Consider the following 26402-nt stretch of genomic DNA (forward strand, 5'->3'; position numbering starts at 1 on the left):
ACATGTTTCCCATGCTTCGGGCTAGTGATGAGCGAACGTGCTGGGATAAGGTGTTATTGAGCATGCTCGAGTGCTAACCGAGTGACTTCAGTATGCTCGAATAATGTTTCAGTCCCTGAAACAAATGATATTGCTAAAAATAAATTTGGCGGCGGTGGGAAAGTGTTAATCAGTGATCTTGTATCTCATACAATCATCTAACAATCATAGGTGGTGTTAGAATATTTGTTCCACATTGTCAATATTTATTTTTTATGCTGCTTCAATTCATGTAAAGAAAAAGGAAACTGCCGATATCCCTGATTTAAAAAAATAAAAATAAAAAAAAAGGTGCAGGTTTTTTTCTGCAGCTCCAGTGCAAAGCCATTCGTGTCCATGGTTACAGACTACAAGTAGTCTGTAGTCTGATCTTGCAGTCATACCATCTTCAGTCTCTTACCTACCTTTTTTAGCCTCCCTCCTATCTGTAACCATGGAGATGCATCATTCTGCATCAGAGCTGCGAACTTTGACAATGGTAGGTAGATTTTTAAGCAAGAGGCATCAGAAGTCATGTTCTGCTTATGGACAAGGGTTTCTTGGAGGACCCGTGGCTGTTTTGGAGTTTCCCAAGCTGAAATAAAGTATACACTACCGTTCAAAAGTTTAGGGTCACCCAGACAATTTTGTGTTTTCCATAAAAACTCATACTTCTATTAATCAAATGAGTTGCCAAATGAATTGAAAATCCAGTCCAGACATTGACAAGGTTCGGAAAAAAGATTTTTATTTGAAATAATAAATTTCTCCTTCGAACCTTTCTTTCGTCAAAGAATTCTCCCTTTGCAGCAATAACAGCATTGCAGACCTTTGGCATTCTAACAGTTAATTTGCTGAGATAATCTGGAGAAATTTCACCCCATGCTTCCAGAAGCCCCTCCCACAAGTTGGTTTGGCTTGATGGGCACTTTTTGTGTACCATACGGTCAAGCTGCTCCCACAACAGCTCAATGGGGTTGAGATCTGGTGACTGTGCTGGCCACTCCATTAGAGATAGAATACCAGCTGCCTGCTTCTTCCCTAAATAGTTCTTGCATAATTTGGAGGTGTGCTTTGGGTCATTGTCCTGTTGTAGGATGAAATTGGCTCCAATCAAGCGCTGTCCACAGGGTATGGCATGGCGTTGCAAAATGGAGTGATAGCCTTCCTTATTCAAAATCCCTTTTACCTTGTGCAACTCCCACATTACCAGCACCAAAGCAACCCCAGACCATCACCTTACCTCCACCATGCTTGACAGATGACATCAGGCACTCATTCAGCATCTTTTCAGTTGTTCTGCGTCTCACAAATGTTCTTCTGTGTGATCCAAACACCTCAAACTTGGATTCGTCTGTCCATAATACTTTTTTCCAATCTTCCTCTGTCCAATGTCTGTGTTCTTTTGCCCATATTAATCCTTCCCTTTTATTAGCCAGTCTCAGATATGGCTTTTTCTTTACCACTCTGCCCTGAAGGCCAGCATCCCGGAGTCACCTCTTCACTGTAGACATTGACACTGGCGTTTTGCGTGCACTATTTAATAAAGCTGCCAGTTGAGGACCTGTGAGGCGTTGATTTCTCAAACTACAGACTCTAATGTCCTTCACTTGTTGATCAGCTGTGCAGCGGGGCCTACCACTTCTCTTTCTACTCTGGTTAGAGCCTGTTTGTGCTCTCCTCTGAAGGGAGTAGTACACACCGTCGTAGGAAATCTTCAGTTTCTTGGCAATTTCTCGCATGGAATAGCCTTCAATTCTAAGAACAAGAATAGACTTTCGAGTTTCACATGAAAGTTCCTTTTTCTCGGTCTCCCATGACAGCACTACGGAGAGAGGGGATCCGCCCTTCAGGGACAGGAAACCTACAGATAAAAGGGCGGTACCTCTCCCTCGCATCAGTTGGTTTCCTGTCCCTGAACAGGAACCTCTTTTCGGTGGTACCTGTTAGGAAGACCGATGGACCGGGCGGTCGAGTTCCGGCAGCGAGGAGGCTCCTGCCGCGGCTTGTCCGGCTCCCGAAGCCGCCACCGCTGGAACCGAGGGGTTCTTCAGGGTGGGCGGAGGGAGAACGCCGCCGATTCCGACGTGAAGAAGGGGCGCTGGATCACCCGGAGCTCCTGTGCCGATAAGCGCACGCTCCGGGTGTACTAAGATGGCCGCCGCTCCAGAAATGCGGCAGGACTTCCGGGTCATCGCCGCGCGCATGCGCGGTAGCCTCTTTTCTCCCTGGAGGATGTGACGCAGGACCGGAAGTGCGGGGAACGCCGGAGGTGGTGCCAAATACAAATAGGGAGATGGTGCACACATAGTTGTCGCACCATCTCCCTGTAAATCATGGAAGACAGCGATCCACAGGAGCTGCAGCCGAGGCAGCAGCACCATAAGAAAACAGACCCTAAGAGCGCCAGGAGTGGGTCTAGCAGTCGTTCTACACAGCGCAGCAGGTCTGCTGCGAAGACTAATTCACTTCCTCGGGAACCTTCCCTTCCAGACCCAGGGCCCCCTCCAGAACCGGTACCTGCCTGCACGTCCGAATGGTGAGTGATCTTCGTGAATGTGTATATTATAATGGGGCTCCCTCTTCTCCCTTAATAGGGAAAGAAGAAGTTGGAGAAAAGAAAAAACAAATCCTGCCCCATCTGTGACAAAGCTTTACCAGTAGCCTGGGACAAAAAGCTTTGTAAATCATGTATCCAGCGTGTGCTATGTGAGGAGACTCCCGACTTTGCATCCGAGCTAAAAAATATCATTAGATCTGAGGTTCAGAATGCTGTATCTTCCTCCAAAAAAGGAAAAGATAAAGTAAAGGAAACAGTACAATCCCACTCTGTCCGATCCTCATCTGAAGACGCAGATTCGGACGATTCTGACTCCTCCCTATCCTCCTCTGAGGAAGATTCAGGCCGACATTGTTTTCCACTCGAGGAAGTGGATACCTTAGTGAGAGCCGTTAGGGCTACTATGGGGGTGGAGGAACCTAAACCTGACAAAACGGCCCAAGACGTAATGTTTGGTGGCTTGGGACAAAAAAAAAACGGAAAACCTTTCCTCTGAATCCCAATGTCCAATCCCTAATTAAAAAAGAATGGGAGAAACCAGATAGGAGAAACTCTTCGGTGCCCTCGCTTAAAAGGAAGTATCCCTTCGAAGATGACGCATCCACTTCCTGGGATAAGGCACCAAAGTTGGATGTAGCGGTGGCAAAAACCTCGAAAAAATTTGCGCTCCCGTTCGAGGACATGGGTACCCTCAGAGACCCTTTAGATAAGAAAGCAGACACATTTCTTAAAGGGGCATGGGAATCGGCTGGGGGTAGCTTGAGGCCTACTGTTGCGGCTACCTGCACCTCCAGATCTCTGATGGTGTGGATTGATCAATTAGAGAGTCAAATTAGAGACGGGCTACCCAGGAATAAATTACTGGATTCTATCCCTGCAATTAGAGCAGCAGCAGCATTCCTGGCGGACTCCTCGGCAGACTCCGTACGGTTAACATCTAAGGCCGCTGCTCTCTCCAACGCAGCCAGAAGAACCTTATGGCTCAAAAGCTGGCCTGGAGATCTCCAGACAAAGCTAAAGCTATGTTCTATTCCATGTGAAGGAAATTTTCTGTTTGGAGAGACCCTGGATGACATCCTCCAAAAAGCAGGAGACAAAAAGAATGGGTTTCCAAATTTGGGCCCAGCCCCATTCAGGCAGTCCTTTCGGAATCGGAGATTTTTCCGCCGTAGACCTCCCAGGGAGCAGAATAAATGGGAAGAAGGCAGGAGAAGGGATAGCGGTTACCTCTTTGGCAATACCTCCCGAGACAAAAAACCCTCCAAATGACATTTTGCCTACGGTGGGGGGAAGACTCACATCATTCCTTCCCGCCTGGAAGAAAATATCCAACAACACCTGGATTCTAAACATCATACAGTACGGTCTAAAAATAGATTTTATTTCTTTTCCTCCCCGGAAGTACATAGAAACGAAAATAAGATCCTCGGTGGCAGAACAAGCAGCTTTAGAGAAAGAAATTATTTCCCTACTGCGAAAATCTGTGATTCAAGAAATCCCCCCTCAGGAAGTAGGAGAAGGTTTTATAAATCTAAAAAACCTGAACAAATACGTAAAAAATTACAAATTCAAAATGGAAACAATAAAGTCCACTATAAAAATCCTGTTTCCGAATTGCTACATGGTCGTGATAGACCTAACCGATGCATATTATCATGTGCCCATCCACAATCAATCTCAAAAATTCCTAAGATTGGCAGTTCCCATAAAAGGACAATTAAGATTTTTCCAGTACAGAGCTCTTCCGTTCGGAATCTCTATAGCTCCCCGAATATTCACAAAAATAATAGCAGAAATGATGGCCCACATAAGGGAACAAAATATATTAATAGTCCCTTACCTAGGCGACTTTCTCATCGTAAGCAACTCGGCTCAAAATTGCAAAGAACAGAGGGACCGGGTAATGACTATTTTGACGGACTTGGGGTGGCTCATAAACTTAAAAAAATCAAAGTTGGAACCCTGTCAAGTACAGGAGTTCCTAGGTCTGACATTAGACTCCCGAGTCCAAGAATGCCGACTTCCAAACCCCAAAAAACAACATATTAGCCATGATAGCGCGAACTTTTCTCCATCCTTCCATGACTCTAAGGAGAGCAATGTCGCTACTAGGCTCTCTGTCCTCATGCCTACCAGCGATACCCTTCGCACAGTTCCACACAAGAGAACTTCAGTGGCACGTACTCGAATGGCAGTCAATATTAAAAGACAACTTGGAAAGTCGAATCACCCTGAATTCCTCAGTTATTCATTCCCTTCGTTGGTGGGCGGAAAGCCAAAACTTATCAAAGGGAGTTCCTTGGGTGACACAAATATCCCGGGTAATAACAACCGATGCGAGTCCCACAGGGTGGGGGGCTCACATGGCGGACAGAGTTGCTCAGGGAACCTGGTTAGTTCAGGAACTATCAGCATCCTCAAACCAAAAAGAACTTTGGGCAGTGCTTCAGGCTCTTCTTTCTTTTCTGACCTATATTCAGGGACATCATGTCCGAATCTTTTCGGACAACAAAGTGACTGTAGCGTATATAAACCACCAGGGAGGAACAAGGTCTCGGGCACTCATGAGTTCTTCAGCCAAAATTTTCAACCTTGCGGAAGAAAATCTACTATCCCTCTCTGCGCTACACATTCAGGGTTCAAACAACGAGAGAGCAGATTACCTGAGTCGATCTCTGTTAAAACAAGGCGAGTGGTCCCTAAACCAATCCATCTACGATCAGATCACAAAAATGTGGGGAGCACCGACAATAGATCTATTCGCCAATTACAAAAACAAAAAGGTGAACAAATTCTGCTCACTGAACCCGGTAGGGAATCCACAGGCTCTAGATGCCTTTATGATTCCGTGGACTCAAAAATTGACTTATGCTTTTCCTCCAACTATTCTGATCCCGGCAGTCATTCGGAAAGTCAGAGAGGACAAAGCGAAAATGATCCTCATAGCCCAGTTCTGGCCAAAAAGGACGTGGTTCTCCTGGCTGAGGATGCTATCGGTCTCGGACCCATGGGTCCTACCGAATATACCAGACCTTCTACATCAAGGGCCGATCTTCCACCCACAGGAATCGAACTTACATTTGACAGCCTGGTTTTTGAACGGGGACTATTAAAAGAAAGGGGTTTCTCAGACAACTTAGTCACCACGTTGTTAAAAAGTAGAAAACCCATCACTACTAGAATATATGGGAAAACATGGAAAAAATTTCTGTCCGTCTCCAAAGTAAAAGTCCAAGATGGGCCCTCAATTCCTAAAATACTTGAGTTCCTACAAAAAGGTCTGGAACAGGGGTTGTCGGTTAGTACTCTTAAAGTACAAATAGCAGCTCTAGGAGCACTCTATAATCATAATATTGCGGCCAACCCATGGATAATCAGATTTGTTAAGGCGGTGACAAGATCAAAGCCCTTAATTTCTCAAAAAGTGCCCTCATGGGACTTAAATTTAGTCCTCTCGGCGTTAACGGGTCCTCCATTCGAACCCATATAGACGATTCCCATTAAAACTTTATCACTTAAAACCATTCTCTTGGTAGCGTTAACATCCGCACGCAGAATAAGTGACATTCAAGCCTTATCCTCTAATCCACCCTTCACTAAAATATTAGATGATAGAGTCACTCTTAGACCTGACCCGGCCTATTTGCCAAAAGTGGCATCAAAATTCCATAGGTCACAAGAAGTATCCCTGCCGTCCTTTTGTCCAAATCCAAAAAATGAGAAAGAGCAGAACTTCCATAATCTAGACGTCAGAAGGTGCCTAATCCAATACTTAGATTCCACCAGAGAGTATAGGAAGGAAGGCTCTCTGTTTGTCTGTTTCCAGGGTCCCAGAAAAGGATTTCGGGCATCCAAGGGTACTTTGGCGAGGTGGATAAAGGAGGCGATAGTCTTGGCATATTCATCCTCGGGGAATGAGATCCCAGATGGTATAAGAGCACATTCCACAAGAGCAGTAGCTACCTCATGGGCTGAGAGGTCAGAGGTATCAATAGAGCAAATCTGTAAAGCGGCCACCTGGTCATCACCATCGACCTTTTTAGACACTATAGATTAAATCTAGCCTCTGTGTCTGACTTAACCTTCGGACGAAGGGTTCTCGAGGCGGTGGTCCCTCCCTAAGCTTAGTCTCTGCAATTCTCTCCGTAGTGCTGTCATGGGAGACCGAGAAAGTCGTAGTTACTCACCGATAACGGTGTTTCTCGGAGCCCATGACAGCACTCGCTTATTCCCTCCCATCACGAGTGCGGTGAGCACCTTTAATTACATATAATTTATATAGTGTATATAGTATGAGTATAGGCACGGGGTTCCTCTATTAAGAAATGTTGTAATATGATTTTTTCTCTGTTGTAAACTAACCTGGAGGTCCTCCGATGCTCTGTAAACCAACTGATGCGAGGGAGAGGTACCGCCCTTTTATCTGTAGGTTTCCTGTCCCTGAAGGGCGGATCCCCTCTCTCCGTAGTGCTGTCATGGGCTCCGAGAAACACCGTTATCAGTGAGTAACTACGACTTTTCTGGCCATTTTGAGAGTTTAATGGAACCAACAAATGTAATGCTCCAGATTCTCAACTAGCTCAAAGGAAGGTCCGGTTTATAGGTTCTCTAATCAGCCAAACTGTTTTCAGCTGTGCTAACATACTTGCACAAGGGTTTTCAAGGGTATTCTAACCATCCATTAGCCTTCTTGCACAGTTAGCAAACAAAAAATACCATAAGAACACTGAAGTGATGGTTGTTGGAAATATATACACCTATGAAGATATTGCAATACAAACCAGACATTTGCAGCTAAAATAGTCATTTACCACATTAACAATGTATAGAGTGTATTTCTGAATCATTTAACCCCTCCCTGAGCTTTGACGCAGCGTATGCGTCATGAAAACCTGTGCCAATCCAACCTGTGACACAGCATATGCGTCATGGTCGGATCGCGCTCCTGCAAGTCAGGTGAAAGGGTTAACTGTAATTTCACCCGACCTGCAGGGGAGGGGGGTACTTAAGAGTGATAGAACCTATCACAGCGATCAAAATTTAAAAAAAAATAAACCCCCCATTTATCACCCCCATAGATAGGGAACATAATAAAATAAAGAACATATATTTACTTTTATTTTTCCACTAGGGTTAGGGTTAGAACTAGGGTTGGGGTTAGAACTAGGGTTAGGGATAAAACAGGGCTTAGGGTTAGAACTAGAGTTAGGGTTAGAACTAGAGTTAGGGTTGCAATTAGGGGTAGGGTTAGGGGTAGAATTAGGCTTAGGGTTGCAATTAGGGTTAGGGGTAGAATTAGGGTTGCAATTAAGGGTAGAATTAGGGTTAAGGTTGCAGTTAGGGTTACAATTAGAGTTAGAATTAGGCTATGTGCACACGGTGCGGATTTGGCTGCGGATCCGTAGCGGATTGGCTCCTGCGGATTCGTAGCAGTTTTCCATCACGTTTACAGTACCATGTAAACCTATGGAAAATCAAATCGGCGGAAACGCTGTGTTGTATTTTCCACAGCATGTCAATTCTTTGTGCGGATTCCACAGCATTTTAAACCTGTTCCTCAATAGGATTCCGCAGGTGATATCCGCACAAAAAAACACTGGAAATCCGCAGTAAATCCGCAGGTAAAACGCGCTGTGTTTTACCTGCAGATTTTTCTAAAACTGGGCAGAAAAATCCTCACACGAATCCGCAACGTGGGCACATAGCCTTAGAGTTAGGGTTGGAAATAGGGTTAAGATTAGGGTTATGGGTGTGTTGGGGTTAAGTTTAGGGTTGGGATTAGGATTACGGGTGTGTTGGGGTTAGGGATGTGGTTAGGGTTATGGCTAGAGTTGGGATTAGGGTTAGGGTTGTGATTAGGGTTATGGCTAGAGTTGGGATTAGGGTTAGGGGTGTGTTGGGGTTAGGGTTGTCATTAGGGTTATGGCTAGAGTTGGGATTAGGGTTAGGGGTGTGTTGGAGTTAGTGTTGGAGTTAGAATTGAGGGGTTTCCACTGTTTTGGCACATCAGGGGTCTCCAAGCGCGACATGGTGCCACCATTGATTCCAGCCAATCTTATGTTCAAAAAGTCAAATGGTGCTCCCTCACTTCCGAGTCCCAACGTGCACCCAAACAGTGGTTTACCCAAACATATGGGGCACAATCGTACTCAGGAAAAATTGCACAACAACTTTGGGGGTCTAATTTTTCCTGTTTCCCTTGGGAAAATAAAAAAATGGGGGATAAAACCTTATTTTTGTGGGGAAAAAAATGATTTTTTATTTTCACGGCTCTGCGTTATAATTTTCTGTGAAGCCCTTGGGGGTTCAAAGTGCTCATTGCACATTTAGATTAGTTCCTTGGGAGGTCTAGTTTCCAAAATGGGGTCATTTGTTGGGGGGTTCTACTGTTTAGGCACATCAGGGGCTCTGCAAACGCATCGTGACGCCCGCAGACCATTCCATCAAAGTTTGCATTCCAAAACGTCACTACTTCCCTTCCGAGCCCCAACATGTCCCCAAACAGTCCCCCCATCCCACCCACATATTGGGTGTCAGCGTACTCCGGACAAACTGGACAACAACTTTTGGGGTCCAATTTCTCCTATTACTCACAAGTAAAATATTGCGGGCTAAACAATTAATTTTTGAGGAAAGAAAGATGATTTTTTATTTTCACGGTTCTGCGTTATAAACTTCTGTGAAGCACTTGGGGGTTCAAAGTGCTCATCGCACATCTAGATTAGTTACTTGGGAGGTCTAGTTTCCAAAATGGGGTCACTTGTGGGGGAGATCCAATGTTTAGGCACACAGGAGCTCTCCAAACGCGACATGGTGTCTGCTAACGATTGGAGCTAATTTTTCATTCAAAGTGAAATGGCGCTCCTTTCCTTCCGAGCCTTGCCGTGTGCCCAAACAGTGGTTTACCCCCACATGTGAGGTATCGGTGTACTCAGGAGAAATTGCCCAATAAATTTTAGGATCCACTTTATCCTGTTGCCCATGTAAAAATGAAAAAATTGAGGCTAAAAGAAATTTTTTGAGAAAAAAAAAGTACGTTTTCATTTTTACGGATCAATTTGTGAAGCACCTGGGGGTTCAAAGTGCTCACTATGCATCTAGATAAATTCCTTGGGGGGAGGGGGTCTAGTTTCCAAAATGGGGTCAGTTGTGGGGGAGCTCCAATATTTAGGCACACAGGGACTCTCCAACCGCGACATGGTGTCCGCTAAAGATTGGAGACAATTTTTCATTCAAAAAATCAAATGTCACTCCTTCCCTTCCGAGCCCTGTCGTGCGTCCAAACAGTGGTTCCCCCCCACCTATGGGGTATCTGCGTACTCAGGACAAATAACTTTCAGTTTCCAGTTTCTCCTTTTACCCTTGGGAAAATAAAAAAATTGTTGCTAAAAGATCACTTTTGTGACTAAAGAGTGAAATGTTAATTTTTTCCTTCCATGTTGCTTAGCCTGCTGTGAAGCACCTGAAGGGTTAATAAACTTCTTAAATGTGGTTTTGAGCACCTTGAGGGGTGCAGTTTTTAGAGTGGTGTCACTTTTGGGTATTTAGGTGGTCCCTAAAAAAAATGTTTTTGTAAATTATGTTGTAAAAATGAGAAATCGCTGGTCAAATTTTAACCCTTATAACTTCCTAGGAAAAAAAAAATTTGTTTCCAAAATTGTGCTGATGTAAAGTAGACATGTGGGTAATGTTATTTATTAAATATTTAGATTTTTTTGAAAATAAAAAAATCATATTTTTTCCACAAAATTATCTTTTCACCCCCAAATTTTTACTTTCACAAGGGTAACAGGAAAACATTGGACCCCAAAAGTTGTTGTCCAATTTGTTCTGAGTACGCTGATGTCCCATATGTGGGGATAAACCACTGTTTGGGTGCACGGCAGAGCTCAGAAGGGAGGGAGCACCATTTGACTTTTTGAACACAAAATTGGCTAGAATCAATGGTGGTGCCAGGTCGCGTTTGGAGACCCCCTAATGTACCAAAACAGTGGAAACCCCCCAATTCTAACTCTAACCCTAACCCCAACACACCCCTAACCATAACGCTAATCACAACCCTAACCCCAACACACCCCTAATCCCAACCCTATCTAATCTCCTGGACAACAGATCAAGCAACCAAGGTCCATAATCCCACTGTCAGCCATACAGTGGGGCAAAAAAGTATTTAGTCAGTCAGCAATAGTGCAAGTTCCACCACTTAAAAAGATGAGAGGCGTCTGTAATTTACATCATAGGTAGACCTCAACTATGGGAGACAAACTGAGAAAAAAAAATCCAGAAATTCACATTGTCTGTTTTTTTAACATTTTATTTGCATATTATGGTGGAAAATAAGTATTTGGTCAGAAACAAACAATCAAGATTTCTGGCTCTCACAGACCTGTAACTTCTTCTTTAACCCCTTTCTGCCAGCTGACGGAATAGTACGTCAGCTGGCAGATCCCCTGCTTTGAGGTGGGCTCCGGCGGTGAGCCCACCTCAAAGCCGCGACATGTCAGCTGTTTTGTACAGCTGACATGTGCGCGCAATGAGCGCGAGCGGAATCGCGATCCGCCCGCGCCCATTAACTAGTTAAATGCCGCCGTCAAGCGCTGACAGCGGCATTTAACTAGCGCTCCCGGCCGCGCGGCCGGAAGTGCTCGCACTGCGGACCCCCGTCACATGATCGGGGGTCAGCAGTGCATCGCCATAACAACCAGAGGTCTCCTTGAGACCTCTATGGTTGTTGATGGCCGATTGCTTTGAGCGCCACCCTGTGGTCGGCGTTCAAAGCAACCTTGCATTTCTGCTACATAGAGGTGATCTGTACTTCACCTCTATGTAGCAGAGCCGATCGAGTTATGCATGCTTCTAGCCTCCTATGGAGGCTATTGAAGTATGCCAAATTAAAAAAAAAAAAGTGATTAAAAATATAAAAAAAATAAAAAATATATAAAAGTTCAAATCACCCCCCTTTCGCCCCAATCAAAATAAAACAATTAAAAAAAAATCAAACATACACATATTTGGTATCGCCGCGTTCAGAATCGCCCGATATATCAATAAAAACAAAGGATTAACCTGACCGCTAAATGACGTAGCGAGAAAAAAAATCAAAACGCCAAAATAACGTTTTTTTGGTCGCCGCGACATTGCATTAAAATGCAATAACGGGCGATCAAAAGAACGTATCTACACCAAAATGGTATCATTAAAAACGCCAGCTCGGCACGCAAAAAATAAGCCCTCACCTGACCCCAGATCACGAAATTTGGAGACGCTACGGGTATCGGAAAATTGCGCATTTTTTTTTTTTTACCAAAATTTGGAATTTTTTTTCACCACTTAGATAAAAAATAACCTAGACATGTTTGGTGTCTATGAACTCGTAATGACCTGGAGAATCATAATAGCAGGTTAGTTTTAGCATTTAGTGAACCTAGCAAAAAAGCCAAACAAAAAACAAGTGTGAGATTGCACTTTTTTTGCAATTTCATCACACTTGGAATTTTTTTCCCGTTTTCTGTTACATGGCATGGTAAAATCAATGGTATCTTTCAAAAGTACATCTCATCCCGCAAAAAATAAGCCCTCACATGGCCATATTGACGGAAAAACAAAAAAGTTATGGCTCTGGGAAGGAGGGGAGCAAAAAACGAAAATGAAAAAGCGGAAAAAGCTCTGGGGGTGAAGGGGTTAAGAGTCTCCTCTTTCCTCCACTCATTACCTGTAGTAATGGCACCTGTTTAAACTTGTTATCAGTATAAAAAGACACCTGTGCACACCCTCAAACAGTCTGACTCCAAACTCCACTATGGTGAAGACCAAAGAGCTGTCAAAGGACACCAGAAACAAAATTGTAGCCCTGCACCAGGCTGGGAAGACTGAATCTGCAATAGCCAACCAGCTTGGAGTGAAGAAATCAACAGTGGGAGCAATAATTAGAAAATGGAAGACATACAAGACCACTGATAATCTCCCTCGATCTGGGGCTCCACGCAAAATCCCACCCCGTGGGGTCAGAATGATCACAAGAACGGTGAGCAAAAATCCCAGAACCACGCGGGGGGACCTAGTGAATGAACTGCAGAGAGCTGGGACCAATGTAACAAAGCCTACCTGTTGTGAATTCTGTTGTCGACCTCCCTCCTGTGGTCGTGAATGGTACTTCGGTGAGTTCTGTTCGTAGGTTCCCTCTGGTGGCTGTGAGTGGAGCTGCTGCTTCTGAGGTTCCTTACACAGGTGACGTGGTTTATCCATTGGTTGGCTGCTCTATTTAACTCCACTTAGATTGTTACTCCATGCCAGCTGTCAATGTTTCTGCATTGGTTCTGTTCGCTCTTGGATCTTTCTGGTGACCTGTCTACTCCAGCAGAAGCTAAGTTCCTGATAGTATCTAATTCGTTCATTGTTTTCTTGTCCAGCTGGATATCATGATTTTGTCTTGCTAGCTGGAAGCTCTGGGATGCAGAGTGGCATCAGTGCGGAGGTCTTTTTTGCACACTCTGCGTGGTCTTTTGTAGTTTTTGTGCTGATCGCAAAGCTACCTTTCCTATCCTCTGTCTATTTAGTAAGTCTGGCCTCCCTTTGCTGAAACCTGTTTCATTTCTGCGTTTGTGACTTTCATCTTTACTCACAGTCAATATATGTGGGGGGCTGCCTTTTCCTTTGGGGAATTTCTCTGAGGCAAGGTAGGCTTTATTTTCTATCTCTAGGGCTAGCTAGCTCTTAGGCTGTGACGAGGCGCCTAGGGAGCGTCAGGAGCGCTCCACGGCTATTTCTAGTGTGTGTGATAGGATTAGGGATTGCGGTCAGCAGAGCTCCCACATCCCAGAGCTTGTCCTGTGTGAGTTTTAACTATCAGGTCATTCCGGGTGCTCCTAACCACCAGGTCATAACAGTACAGCTGGCCCAAAGTATTAATGCATCTCAATAGAGGGATAAGAGAAGTTCTGAGACCATTTTTTTTTCTTTGCACTGTGTTTTGTCTTTCTTTTCCCCTAAACCTTTGGGTGGTTCAGGACACAGGTGTAGATATGGACATTCAAGGTCTGTCCTCTTGTGTGGATCATCTCACTGCAAGGGTACAAAACATTCAAGATTTTGTGGTTCAGAATCCGATGTTGGAGCCTAGAATTCCTACTCCTGATTTGTTTTCTGGGAATAGATCTAAGTTTCTGAATTTCAAAAATAATTGTAAACTGTTTCTAGCTTTGAAACCCCGCTCCTCTGGTGACCCCGCTCAACAAGTAAAAATCATTATTTCTTTGTTGCGTGGTGACCCTCAAGACTGGGCATTTTCCCTTGCGCCGGGAGATCCTGCATTGCGTGATGTGGATGCGTTTTTTCTGGCGCTTGGATTGCTTTATGATGAACCAAATTCCGTGGATCAGGCAGAGAAAATCTTGCTGGCATTGTGTCAGGGTCAGGATGAAGCGGAGGTGTACTGTCAGAAGTTTAGAAAGTGGTCTGTGCTTACTCAGTGGAATGAATGTGCCCTGGCGGCAATTTTCAGAAAGGGTCTTTCTGAAGCCCTTAAGGATGTCATGGTGGGATTTCCCACGCCTGCTGGTCTGAATGAGTCTATGTCCTTGGCCATTCAGATCTATCAGCGCTTGCGTGAGCGCAAAGCTGTGCACCATTTGGCGGTGTTCTCTGAGAATAGGCCTGAGCCTATGCAGTGTGATAGGACTTTGACCAGAGCTGAACGGTAAGAATACAGACGTCGGAATGGGCTGTGTTTTTACTGTGGTGAATCCACTCATGCTATCTCCGATTGTCCTAAGCGCACTAAGCGGTTCGCTAGGTCTGCCACCATTGGTACGGTACAGTCTAAATTTCTTTTGTCCGTTACTCTGATTTGCTCTCTATCGTCCTATTCTGTTATGGCATTTGTGGATTCAGGCGCTGCCCTGAATTTGATGGACTGGAGTTTGCCAGACGCTGTGGTTTTTCCTTGGAGCCCTTGCAGTATCCTATTCAATTGAGAGTTATTGATGCTACGCCTTTGGCCAAGAATAAACCTCAATACTGGACGCAATTGACCATGTGCATGGCTCCTGCACATCAGGAGGATATTCGCTTTTTGGTGTTGCATAATCTGCATGATGTGGTCGTTTTGGGGTTGCCATGGCTACAGGTCCATAATCCAGTATTGGATTGGAAATCTATGTCTGTGTCCGGCTGGGGTTGTCAAGGGGTACATGGTGATGTTCCATTGTTGTCAATTTCGCCTTCCACTTCTTCTGAAGTCCCTGAGTTTTTATCAGATTACCGGGATGTATTTGAGGAGCCCAAATCCGGTGCCCTACCTCCTCATGGGGATTGCGACTGTGCTATTAATTTGATTCCCGGTAGTAAGTTTCCTAAGGGCCGACTGTTTAATTTATCTGTGCCAGAGCACGCTGCTATGTGGAGTTATATAAAGGAATCCTTGGAGAAGGGTCATATTCGCCCGTCGTCGTCACCATTGGGAGCAGGGTTCTTTTTTGTGGCCAAGAAGGATGGCTCTTTAAGACCTTGTATTGATTACCGCCTTCTTAATAAGATCACAGTCAAATTTCAGTATCCTTTGCCGCTGATGTCTGATTTGTTTGCTCGGATTAAGGGGGCTAGTTGGTTCACCAAGATAGATCTTCGAGGGGCGTATAATCTTGTGCGAATTAAACAGGGCGATGAATGGAAAACAGCATTTAATACGCCCGAGGGCCATTTTAAGTACCTGGTTATGCCATTCGGGCTTTCTAATGCTCCATCTGTGTTTCAGTCCTTTATGCATGACATCTTCCGAGAGTACCTGGATAGATTCATGATTGTATATTTTGATGACATTTTGGTCTTTTCGGATGATTGGGAGTCTCATATGAAGCAGGTCAGAATGGTGTTCCAGGTCCTTCGTGCGAATTCTTTGTTTGTGAAGGGGTCTAAGTGTCTCTTTGGAGTTCAGAAGGTTTCATTTTTGGGTTTCATTTTTTCCCCTTCTACTATCAAGATGGACCCTGTTAAAGTTCAGCCCATTTATGATTGGACTCAGCCGACATCTGTGAAGAGCCTACAGAAGTTCCTGGGCTTTGCTAATTTTTACCGTCGCTTCATCGCTAATTTTTCTAGTATTGCTAAACCGTTGACTGATTTGACCAAGAAAGGTGCTGATGTGGTCAATTGGTCCTCTGCGGCTGTTGAGGCTTTTCAGGAGTTGAAGCGTCGTTTTTCTTCTGCCCCTGTGCTGTGCCAGCCAGATGTTTCGCTCCCGTTTCAGGTCGAGGTTGATGCTTCTGAGATTGGAGCAGGGGCTGTTTTGTCGCAAAGAAGTTCTGATGGCTCGGTGATGAAACCATATGCCTTCTTTTCTAGAAAATTCTCGCCTGCTGAGCGCAATTATGATGTTGGCAATCGAGAGTTGTTGGCCATGAAGTGGGCATTCGAGGAGTGGCGACATTGGCTTGAAGGAGCTAAACATCGCGTGGTGGTCTTGACGGATCACAAGAATTTGACTTATCTCGAGTCTGCCAAACGGTTGAATCCTAGACAGGCTCGATGGTCGCTCTTTTTCTCCCGTTTTGATTTTGTGGTTTCATACCTTCCGGGATCTAAGAATGTGAAGGCTGATGCCCTGTCAAGGAGTTTTGTGCCTGACTCTCCGGGTGTTCCGGAGCCGGCGGGTATTCTTAAAGAGGGGGTAATTTTGTCTGCCATCTCCCCTGATTTGCGGCGTGTGTTGCAGAAGTTTCAGGCTGATAGACCTGACCTTTGTCCAACGGAGAAACTGTTTGTCGCTGATAGATGGACTAGTAGAGTTATCTCTGAGGTTCATTGTTCATTGTCCTGGAATCTTTTGTACCAGAGATTTGGTGGCTAGATCCTTTTGGTGGCCTTCTTTGTCACGGGATGTGCGTTCTTTTGTGCAGTCCTGTGGGACTTGTGCTCGGGCTAAGCCCTGCTGTTCTCGTGCCAGTGGGTTGCTTTTGCCCTTGCCGGTCCCGAAGAGGCTCTGGATGCCTATTTCCATGGATTTTATTTCTGATCTCCCTGTTTCTCAAAGGTGGTTTGTGATCGCTTCTCTAAGATGGTCCATTTGGTACCCTTGTCTAAATTGCCTTCCTCCTCTGATTTGGTGCCATTGTTTTTCCAGCATGTGGTTCGTTTGCATGGCATTCCGGAGAACATCGTCTCGGACAGAGGTTCCCAGTTTGTTTCAAGGTTTTGGCGGTCCTTTTGTGCTAAGATGGGCATTGATTTGTCTTTTTCTTCGGCTTTCCATCCTCAGACTAATGGCCAAACCGAACGAACTAATCAGACTTTGGAAACATTTCTGAGATGCTTTGTTTCTGCTGATCAGGATGATTGGGTGTCCTTCTTGCCTTTGGCTGAGTTTGCCCTTAATAATCGGGCCAGCTCGGCTACTTTGGTTTCTCCTTTTTTCTGCAATTCTGGTTTCCATCCTCGTTTCTCTTCAGGGCAGGTTGAGCCTTCGGACTGTCCTGATGTGGATACTGTGGTGGACAGGTTGCAGCAGATTTGGACTCATGTGGTGGACAATTTGACATTGTCCCAGGAGAAGGCTCAATGTTTCGCTAACCGCCGGCGCTGTGTTGGTCCCCGACTTCGGGTTGGGGATTTGGTTTGGTTGTCATCTCGTCATGTTCCTATGAAGGTTTCCTCTCCTAAGTTTAAGCCTCGTTTCATTGGGCCATTTAAGATTTCTGAAGTTCTTAATCCTGTGTCATTTCGTTTGGACCTTCCAGCTTCTTTTGCCATCCATAATGTGTTCCATAGGTCGTTGTTGCGGAGATACGTGGCGCCTATGGTTCCCTCCGTTGTTCCTCCTGCCCCGGTGTTGGTCGAGGGGGAGTTGGAGTATGTGGTGGAGAAGATTTTGGATTCTCGTGTTTCAAGACGGAAACTCCAGTACCTGGTCAAGTGGAAGGGTTATGGTCAGGAAGATAATTCCTGGGTTTTTGCCTCTGATGTTCATGCTGCCGATTTAGTTCGTGCCTTTCATTTGGCTCATCCTGATCGGCCTGGGGGCTCTGGTGAGGGTTCGGTGACCCCTCCTCAAGGGGGGGGTACTGTTGTGAATTCTGTTGTCGAGCTCCCTCCTGTGGTCGTGAATGGTACTTCGGTGAGTTCTGTCCGTAGGTTCCCTCTGGTGGCTGTGAGTGGAGCTGCTGCTTCTGAGGTTCCTTACACAGGTGACGTGATTTATCCTTTGGTTGGCTGCTCTATTTAACTCCACTTAGATCGTTACTCCATGCCAGCTGTCAATGTTTCTGCATTGGTTCTGTTCGCTCTTGGATCTTTATGGTGACCTGTCTACTCCAGCAGAAGCTAAGTTCCTGATAGGATCTAATTCGTTCATTGTTTTCTTGTCCAGCTGGATATCATGATTTTGTCTTGCTAGCTGGAAGCTCTGGGATGCAGAGTGGCATCTCCGCACCGTTAGTCGGTGCGGAGGTCTTTTTTGCACACTCTGCGTGGTCTTTTGTAGTTTTTGTGCTGATAGCAAAGCTACCTTTCCTATCCTCTGTCTACTAAGTAAGTCTGGCCTCCCTTTGCTGAAACCTGTTTCATTTCTGCGTTTGTGACTTTCATCTTTACTCACAGTCAATATATGTGGGGGGCTGCCTTTTCCTTTGGGGAATTTCTCTGAGGCAAGGTAGGCTTTATTTTCTATCTCTAGGGCTAGCTAGCTCTTAGGCTGTGACGAGGTGCCTAGGGAGCGTCAGGAGCGCTCCACGGCTATTTCTAGTGTGTGTGATAGGATTAGGGATTGCGGTCAGCAGAGCTCCCACATCCCAGAGCTTGTCCTGTGTGAGTTTTAACTATCAGGTCATTCCGGGTGCTCCTAACCACCAGGTCATAACACCTACCATAAGTAACACACTACGCCACCATGGACTCAGATCCTGCAGTGCCAGACGTGTCCCACTGCTTAAGCCAGTACATGTCCGGGCCCGTCTGAAGTTTGCTAGAGAGCATTTGGATGATCCAGAGGAGTTTTGGGAGAATGTCCTATGGTCTGATGAAACCAAACTGGAACTGTTTGGTAGAAACACAACTTGTTGTGTTTGGAGGAAAAAGAATACTGAGTTGCATCCATCAAACACCATACCTACTGTAAAGCATGGTGGTGGAAACATCATGCTTTGGGGCTGTTTCTCTGCAAAGGGGCCAGGACGACTGATCCGGGTACATGAAAGAATGAATGGGGCCATGTATCGTGAGATTTTGAGTGCAAACCTCCTTCCATCAGCAAGGGCATTGAAGATGAAACGTGGCTGGGTCTTTCAACATGACAATGATCCAAAGCACACCGCCAGGGCAACGAAGGAGTGGCTTCGTAAGAAGCATTTCAAGGTCCTGGAGTGGCCTAGCCAGTCTCCAGATCTCAACCCTATAGAAAACCTTTGGAGGGAGTTGAAAGTCCGTGTTGCCAAGCGAAAAGCCAAAAACATCACTGCTCTAGAGGAGATCTGCATGGAGGAATGGGCCAACATACCAACAACAGTGTGTGGCAACCTTGTGAAGACTTACAGAAAACGTTTGACCTCTGTCATTGCCAACAAAGGATATATTACAAAGTATTGAGATGAAATTTTGTTTCTGACCAAATACTTATTTTCCACCATAATATGCAAAAAAATGTTAAAAAAACAGACAATGTGATTTTCTGGATTTTTTTTTCTCAGTTTGTCTCCCATGGTTGAGGTCTACCTATGATGTAAATTACAGACGCCTCTCATCTTTTTAAGTGGTGGAACTTGCACTATTGCTGACTGACTAAATACTTTTTTGCCCCACTGTATGTTGGGTGCACTCTTCAAGATGATTACCTCTGGGGGGATCAGCTGTCTAATCAGATGTTTACAAACAGCTCCAGGATACTTTAGTCCAAAGGGAAGAGGAACTGGCAAGGTTACAGGAGAACAAGTTGAAGCAATACCTGAACTCCACTTTTGTGAAATATTTGGAAAAAAAGACCAAGAAACTGTTGTCCAGAAGTGGTCTTGGAGCTTCTCTAAAGAGGAAGAGAAGAGTTAGCAGCCACACTCCTGAAACCTTAGAAGGCCAAAAGAAATCTTTTTAGCGACTTCACTGCCTGCGAGGAACAATTCAGCCCTGCCGTAGAAAAATGCAGAGGGTTCCCCATCTTCTGGATACAGCACAGTGCTCAGGACCCCGATACATGGCCAAGCTGGAGGTTCCTGCACCCAAGACTCCCCTTGCATGGCAGACTACTCTCCTTTCACCTCCAGCTCCATATCTCTTGCCAACAGTGAACCTGTAAGGGTATGGTTTCCATGTTCAGGAAACGCTGCGTTTTTGACGCTGCGTTGAGCCGCAGCGTCAAAAACGCAGCGTCCAGATGTTACAGCATAGTGGGGGGGATTTAATGAAATCCAGTCTCCACTATGCAGTAAAAAACGCATGCGGCATAGCCGCGAAAACGCACATGCGGCGCGTCTTTTCAGAACGCAGCATTTCGGTACAATGAGCGAAACATGCAAGAACACCGCAGGTGACCTGCCAGTGACCTCAGGTGCAGATTTGGTCAGGATTTTACCTGCATGAAATCCTGACCAAATCCTGAAGCAAGCCTGAACATGGAAACATACCCTAAGTCCCTTCGGATCTCCAATCTACTACACTCCTGAGGTCTCTCCAAACAAAACAGGCGTTGCTTTCACCACATCCTTGAACCCTCATTGCAATGTGAAGACCCACAGCTTCTCTAATGGCCAAGCATTTGTCCAGAGGGACACTGAAGGAGAATGGAGGTTTACATGGGTGCCCACACAGTCTGGTTAGTCCGCTGGATGTCTGGTCCTGGATGTTTACAGAACAGTTTTGCACTTGAATTGCTCATAAGAACTAAGATCTCCTCAGAACTAAGGCGATGTGCACACGTAGAAAAATCAGCTGCAGATTTTTCCACAGCGGATTTGATAAATCCGCAGTGCAAAACTGCTGCGGTTTGTACAGCGGATTTATCGCGGTTTTTAATGCAGATTCTGCTGCCGTTTTCCATCTGCATTTTTCTATTGGAGCAGATGGAAAACCGCTGCGGATTCCGCACAAAGAATTGACATGCTGCAGAAAATAATCCGCTGCGTTTCCACGCGGCTTTTTCTGCAGCTTGGGAACAGCGTTTTTGGTTTCCCATAAGTTTACATTGTACTGTAAACTCATGAGAAACTGCTGCGGATCCGCAGCAAAATCCGCACCGTGTGCACATAGCCTTAAGCTTCACACAATCCTGGTAGTCGGTCTAAAAACCTTTGGACTGGGAGCTGGTATACTACTATGGGGGGGGGGGGGGGGGAGGCTTTGTTTGTTTACATGTAAATGTATATGTGTATTATACTTTTTCCATGAAAAAATAGTATTTGCTAAGTTTATTTCTGTTCTAAGTGCAGTTAAAGCCAGTGCAGTTCTACTGACTTAGTTCTTGGTCTGCACATGTATGGGGTGAGGTGTATACAGCAGGGTACGGTGTGAATGGGTGCAGTATGAAGGGTATTGTGCAGTATGTACAGGGTACGGTGTGTATGGGGCGCTGTAAATATGGGGTGCGGTGTGTAATGGGTACGGTGTGTATAAGGTGCGGTTTATATACAAGGTACAGTCTGTATGAGGTTGCAGTATATACAGGGTGCAGTATATAAAGGGTATAGTGCGGTATGTACCGGGTATGGTGTGTATGGGGTGCAGTATATAAAGGGCATGGAGTGTATGGGGTGCAGTATGTAACGGGTATGGGGTGCGGTATATACCGGGTTCGGTGTGTATACCGGGTACGGTGTGTATTCTGTATGAGGTGCGCTGTATGTAGTGTATTGTGTGTATGTCCAGTATGGCGTGTTGTATATACAGTGCATGATATGTATATTGTGCGTTAGGGGGGTTATATACAGGGTACGGTGTGTATGAGGTGCGGTATATATATGGTATGGGATGTGGTGTATACCGGGCACGGTGTGTATGGATTGTGGTGGATACCGGGCGGTATGTACCGGGTACGGTATATAGAGGGTATGGAATGTATGGGGTGCGGTATATACCGGGTACGGTGTGTATGGGGTGCGGTATATACTGGGTACGGTGTGTTTGGGGTGCCGTATATATGGGGTACGGTGTGTATGAGGTGCGGTATATACCAGGTACGGTGCGTATGGGGTGCGGTATATACCGGGTATGGTGCGTATGAGGTACGGAATATACAGGGTAGGGTGTGTATGAGGTGTGGTATATACAAGGTAGTGTGTATGAGGTGCAGTATATACAGGGTACGGTGTGTATGAGGTGCGGTATATACAGGGTTGCGTGTTTGGGGTGTGGTATATTCTGGGTGCGGTATATACCGTGTACGGTGTGTATGAGGTGCACTATATATCGTGTACAGTGTGTATGGGGTGCGGTATATACCGGGTACGGTGTGTATGAGGTGCGGTGTATACAGGGTACGGTGTGTATGAGGTGTGGTATATACAAGGTACGGTGTGTATGAGGTGCGGTGTATACAGGGTACGGTGTGTATGAGGTGTGGTATATACAAGGTACGGTGTGTATGAGGTGCGGTGTATACAGGGTACGGTGTGTATGAGGTGTGGTATATACAAGGTACGGTGTGTATGAGGTGCAGTATATATCGCGTACGGTGTGTATGAGGTGCGGTATACACAGGGTATTGTGTATGAGGACTGGGTTGGGTCATGGGTGACTGTATAGGGTGCAGTGGGCAGGGTGTACTTTGTGTATGGGTTGGGTGTACACACATGGTGACTTTAGCCCCGCCCCACTGTGTACGGTGGCCGGGAGGGACCGGCCTGGTCTCGACGTCACCGAGTCCCTGCCCAGCTGCAGCTGTCACACGGTGCCCGAACACCCGGACCCGGCCTGAGGTGCGACCTGGGACTGTAGGGAGTGGGGAGCAAGGGACAGCTGGGGTGCACGGAGGGAGAGAGGAAGCACAACCTCGGTCACCCCGTACACACATCACACAGGCCTGTATACAATAGCTGCCGACCCCCTCCCCGGATCTCAGCACTGTGTATGCTGCCGGCCTGTCATCTGTATACTGTCACCTCCTGTGTATACCGACCACATGTGTATCCCACTACTGTACCTGTATATACCGACCCCATATATATCCTACTGTACCTGTATATACTGACCGCATGTATATCCTACTGTACCTGTATATACTGACCGCATGTATATCCTACTGTACCTGTATATACCGACCGCATGTATATCCTACTGTACCTGTGTATACCGACCCCATATATATCCTACTGTACCTGTATATACCGACCCCATATATATCCTACTGTACCTGTATATACTTACCCCATATATATCCTACTGTACCTGTATATACCGACCCCATATATATCCTACTGTACCTGTATATACTGACCCATATATATCCTACTGTACCTGTATATACCGACCGCATGTATATCCTACTGTACCTGTATATACCGACCGCATGTATATCCTACTGTACCTGTGTATACTGACCCATATATATCCTACTGTACCTGTATATACCGACCCCATATATATCCTACTGTACCTGTATATACTGACCCATATATATCCTACTGTACCTGTATATACTGACCGCATGTATATCCTACTGTACCTGTGTATACTGACCCATATATATCCTACTGTACCTGTATATACCGACCCCATATATATCCTACTGTACCTGTATATACTGACCCATATATATCCTACTGTACCTGTATATACCGACCCCATATATCCTACTGTACCTGTATATACCGACCGCATGTATATCCTACTGTACCTGTATATACTGACCCATATATATCCTACTGTACCTGTATATACTGACCGCATGTATATCCTACTGTACCTGTGTATACCGACCCCATATATATCCTACTGTACCTGTATATACCGACCCCATATATATCCTACTGTACCTGTATATACTTACCCCATATATATCCTACTGTACCTGTATATACTGACCGCATGTATATCCTACTGTACCTGTGTATACTGACCCATATATATCCTACTGTACCTGTATATACCGACCCCATATATATCCTACTGTACCTGTATATACCGACCCCATATATATCCTACTGTACCTGTGTATACTGACCCATATATATCCTACTGTACCTGTATATACTGACCCATATATATCCTACTGTACCTGTATATACCGACCCCATATATATCCTACTGTACCTGTATATACTTACCCCATATATATCCTACTGTACCTGTATATACCGACCCCATATATATCCTACTGTACCTGTATATACCGACCGCATGTATATCCTACTGTACCTGCATATACCGACCCTATATATTTCCTACTGTACCTATATTGACCCTATCTTTATCTTAAAGTACCTGTATATACTGACCCCATATATCCTACTGTATCTACCAACCCGATATATATCCTACTTCTACTGTACAGACCCCGTGTATATTTTCATCCTACTCTACATGTATATAATGACCCCATATAAATATATACTACTGTATTTGTAGTATACCATGGCATATCACTTGTACCTATATGTACAAACTTTCTGCTACTTTTAATAAAACAAGAACAAAGAAACAACAGAACTAATGTAACAAGTGGTTTCCCCAAATTCCCCCCAAGATGCGTCTATTACTAACTGCTGCAGTCTGAGGATTGCTCACCCCACATATTTAGATAAAACACATCAAATACCTGGACTGGCTGTAGAGGGGTTGTGTTTGATTGCATGTTAGAAAAAAGTCAATATTGGTCCAAAAAAATAAGAGAAGAAATCATTGTCTGCACACTAAGGAAATGGATACAAAAAGATAAAAAGGCATTGCATGTTCCTAGAGATACAGCTGGAAGCAAAATTCACAAGGTCAAAATTACAGGAACACTTGCTACACTACCTGGACACAAAAGAAAGAGGGAGCTGTAACCGGCTGCCACCAGATTTCTGAGGAAGCAGATGGTCAAAAACTTGGAGGAGCTGCTGCAAGATCTGGTGTCAGCAGGCACCACGGTTTCTACAGTTGGCATATTAAACACTGAATGTCTCCAATCCTGGACTCCAAGATGTATCTACTGACCCAAAAGCACAAGAAAAGTCGGCTCCAATATTCTGAAAGCCATATAGACAAGCCACAGACATTCTGCTGTTCTGCTTTGTGTAGGAATGATGCAAAACTGGAACTTTTTCTTATTATGGATCACCGGTTTGTCTGTAGAAGAAAGAATGAAGTATACACTAAAAAGAACACCCTTCCTACAGTGAAGTATGGTGGAGGTTCGGTGATGCCTACAGTGAAGCATGGTGGAGGCTTGGAGATACCTACAGTGAAGCATGACGGTGGCTCAGTGATGCCTACTGTGAATCAAAATGGCGGCTTTGTGTTGTTATGGGGCTGTTTTGCTTCTGGCAGTGGAAATCTGCAGTGTGTGGAGGGCAAGATGGAATCAATCAAATATCAGCAAATCCTAGGAGAAAAAGATATACCTTTCATCAGGACAGTGATACCAAGCAGAACTCAGTCCACCAAGGCTTGGGTTCAGAAGAGGTCCTGGAAGATTCTGGAGTGGTCATCACAGTTGCCTGACTTGAACCACTAAGAAAATCTTTTGTGGGATCTGAAGAAGTCCGAATATTATTGACTTGGAGGCCATTGTTGATGAGGAATGGGATGAAATTCCTCAGGAATGTGACCGAAAGCTGGTGTCTGGTTATGTATCCTGTCTGCAGCAGGTTATAACGGCCAGAGGGACTCTACTAAGTACCAAAGACCCTTGTCATGATGAGGTGAATAATTTTGAGACTGCAGTATTCAGGAAAAATTGAATTTTGTGCCGAATTTGGAGAAACCATTTGTTTATTAGTCGTTTTCAGCTCGGCTATTTACATTATTCTTGTTTCATTGCAGAAAATGTACACATTTTGATGAAAAACGAAATTATCATTGGGGAGAGGGAGGGGCGCAGCTGTATTTACCGACTCCGTATATAATAATAATAATAATCTTTATATAGCGCTAACATATTCCACAGCGTTTTACAGGTTGCACACATTATCATCGCTGTCCCTGATGGGGCTCACAATCTAGAATCCCTATCAGTATGTCTTTGGAATGTGGGAGGAAACCGGAGTACCCGGAGCAAACCCACGCAAACACGGAGAGAACATACAAACTCCTTGCAGATGTTGTCCTGGGTGGGGTTTGAACCCAGGACCCCAGCGCTGCAAGGCTGCTGTGCTAACCACAGGGCCACCGTGCTGTATATCTATAGATATATGTATTCACTTCCACTTGTCTTCATGAGAGGTGCAGTAATTTCCACAATAATGGAGACCTCCTCCTCTAGCACAGATCCCCCCTTTGTATATTTGGGTAGCGCCCCCTATGTTTATGTAACATTCATGATGTGAATCTCCACTAAAACCTATGGAGTTGTTATTGTCCAGGACCCCCGCCTTTTATAGACCCTTGCTACTATTATAATAACTCCTATGATTACATTTAATCTGAGGCTTCAGCATAGCATCAAACCATCTTCTGATCTTACTGAGGCGCGAGGCTTCTTGTGTTTCCGCCACACCCAGCATTACCCAGCTTTTCTATACACTCCTGAATGCCTATTCGGCCACGTTCACACGTTCAGTATTTGGTCAGCAGCACAGAGTATTTCAGGAGAGGAGTGTGACATACAGCACAGAGTATTTCAGGAGAGGAGTGTGACATACAGCACAGAGTATTTCAGGAGAGGGAGAGGAGTGCACTGATTTTGTGTAAGATTGTAGTCTGAGAGTTTCATAGT

General features: G+C 45.1%; 2 protein-coding genes across 3 annotated transcripts in view; both read left to right on the plus strand.

Annotated features, from left to right (window-relative positions):
• The first annotated feature begins 472 nt into the window (after positions 1 to 472).
• LOC138666686 (geminin coiled-coil domain-containing protein 1-like) lies at positions 473 to 20371 on the plus strand. The gene is made up of 4 exons (XM_069754870.1): positions 473 to 517; positions 19437 to 19598; positions 20035 to 20081; positions 20185 to 20371. The coding sequence occupies exons 1-4, from the start codon at positions 473 to 475 to the stop codon at positions 20369 to 20371; spliced, it is 441 nt and encodes a 146-aa protein (XP_069610971.1).
• A 1992-nt stretch (positions 20372 to 22363) lies between these two features.
• NOL4L (nucleolar protein 4 like) overlaps positions 22364 to 26402 on the plus strand; it is a 43374-nt gene continuing 39335 nt past the window's right edge. For both annotated transcript variants that reach the window (XM_069750979.1, XM_069750981.1), the window contains exon 1: positions 22364 to 22464. The gene's annotated coding sequence lies outside the window, so the exon portion shown is untranslated. The remainder of the gene's footprint in view (positions 22465 to 26402) is intronic.

The sequence above is a fragment of the Ranitomeya imitator genome, chromosome 2, assembly GCF_032444005.1.
Source record: "Ranitomeya imitator isolate aRanImi1 chromosome 2, aRanImi1.pri, whole genome shotgun sequence".
In the NCBI taxonomy this organism is placed as follows: Eukaryota; Metazoa; Chordata; class Amphibia; order Anura; family Dendrobatidae; genus Ranitomeya; species Ranitomeya imitator.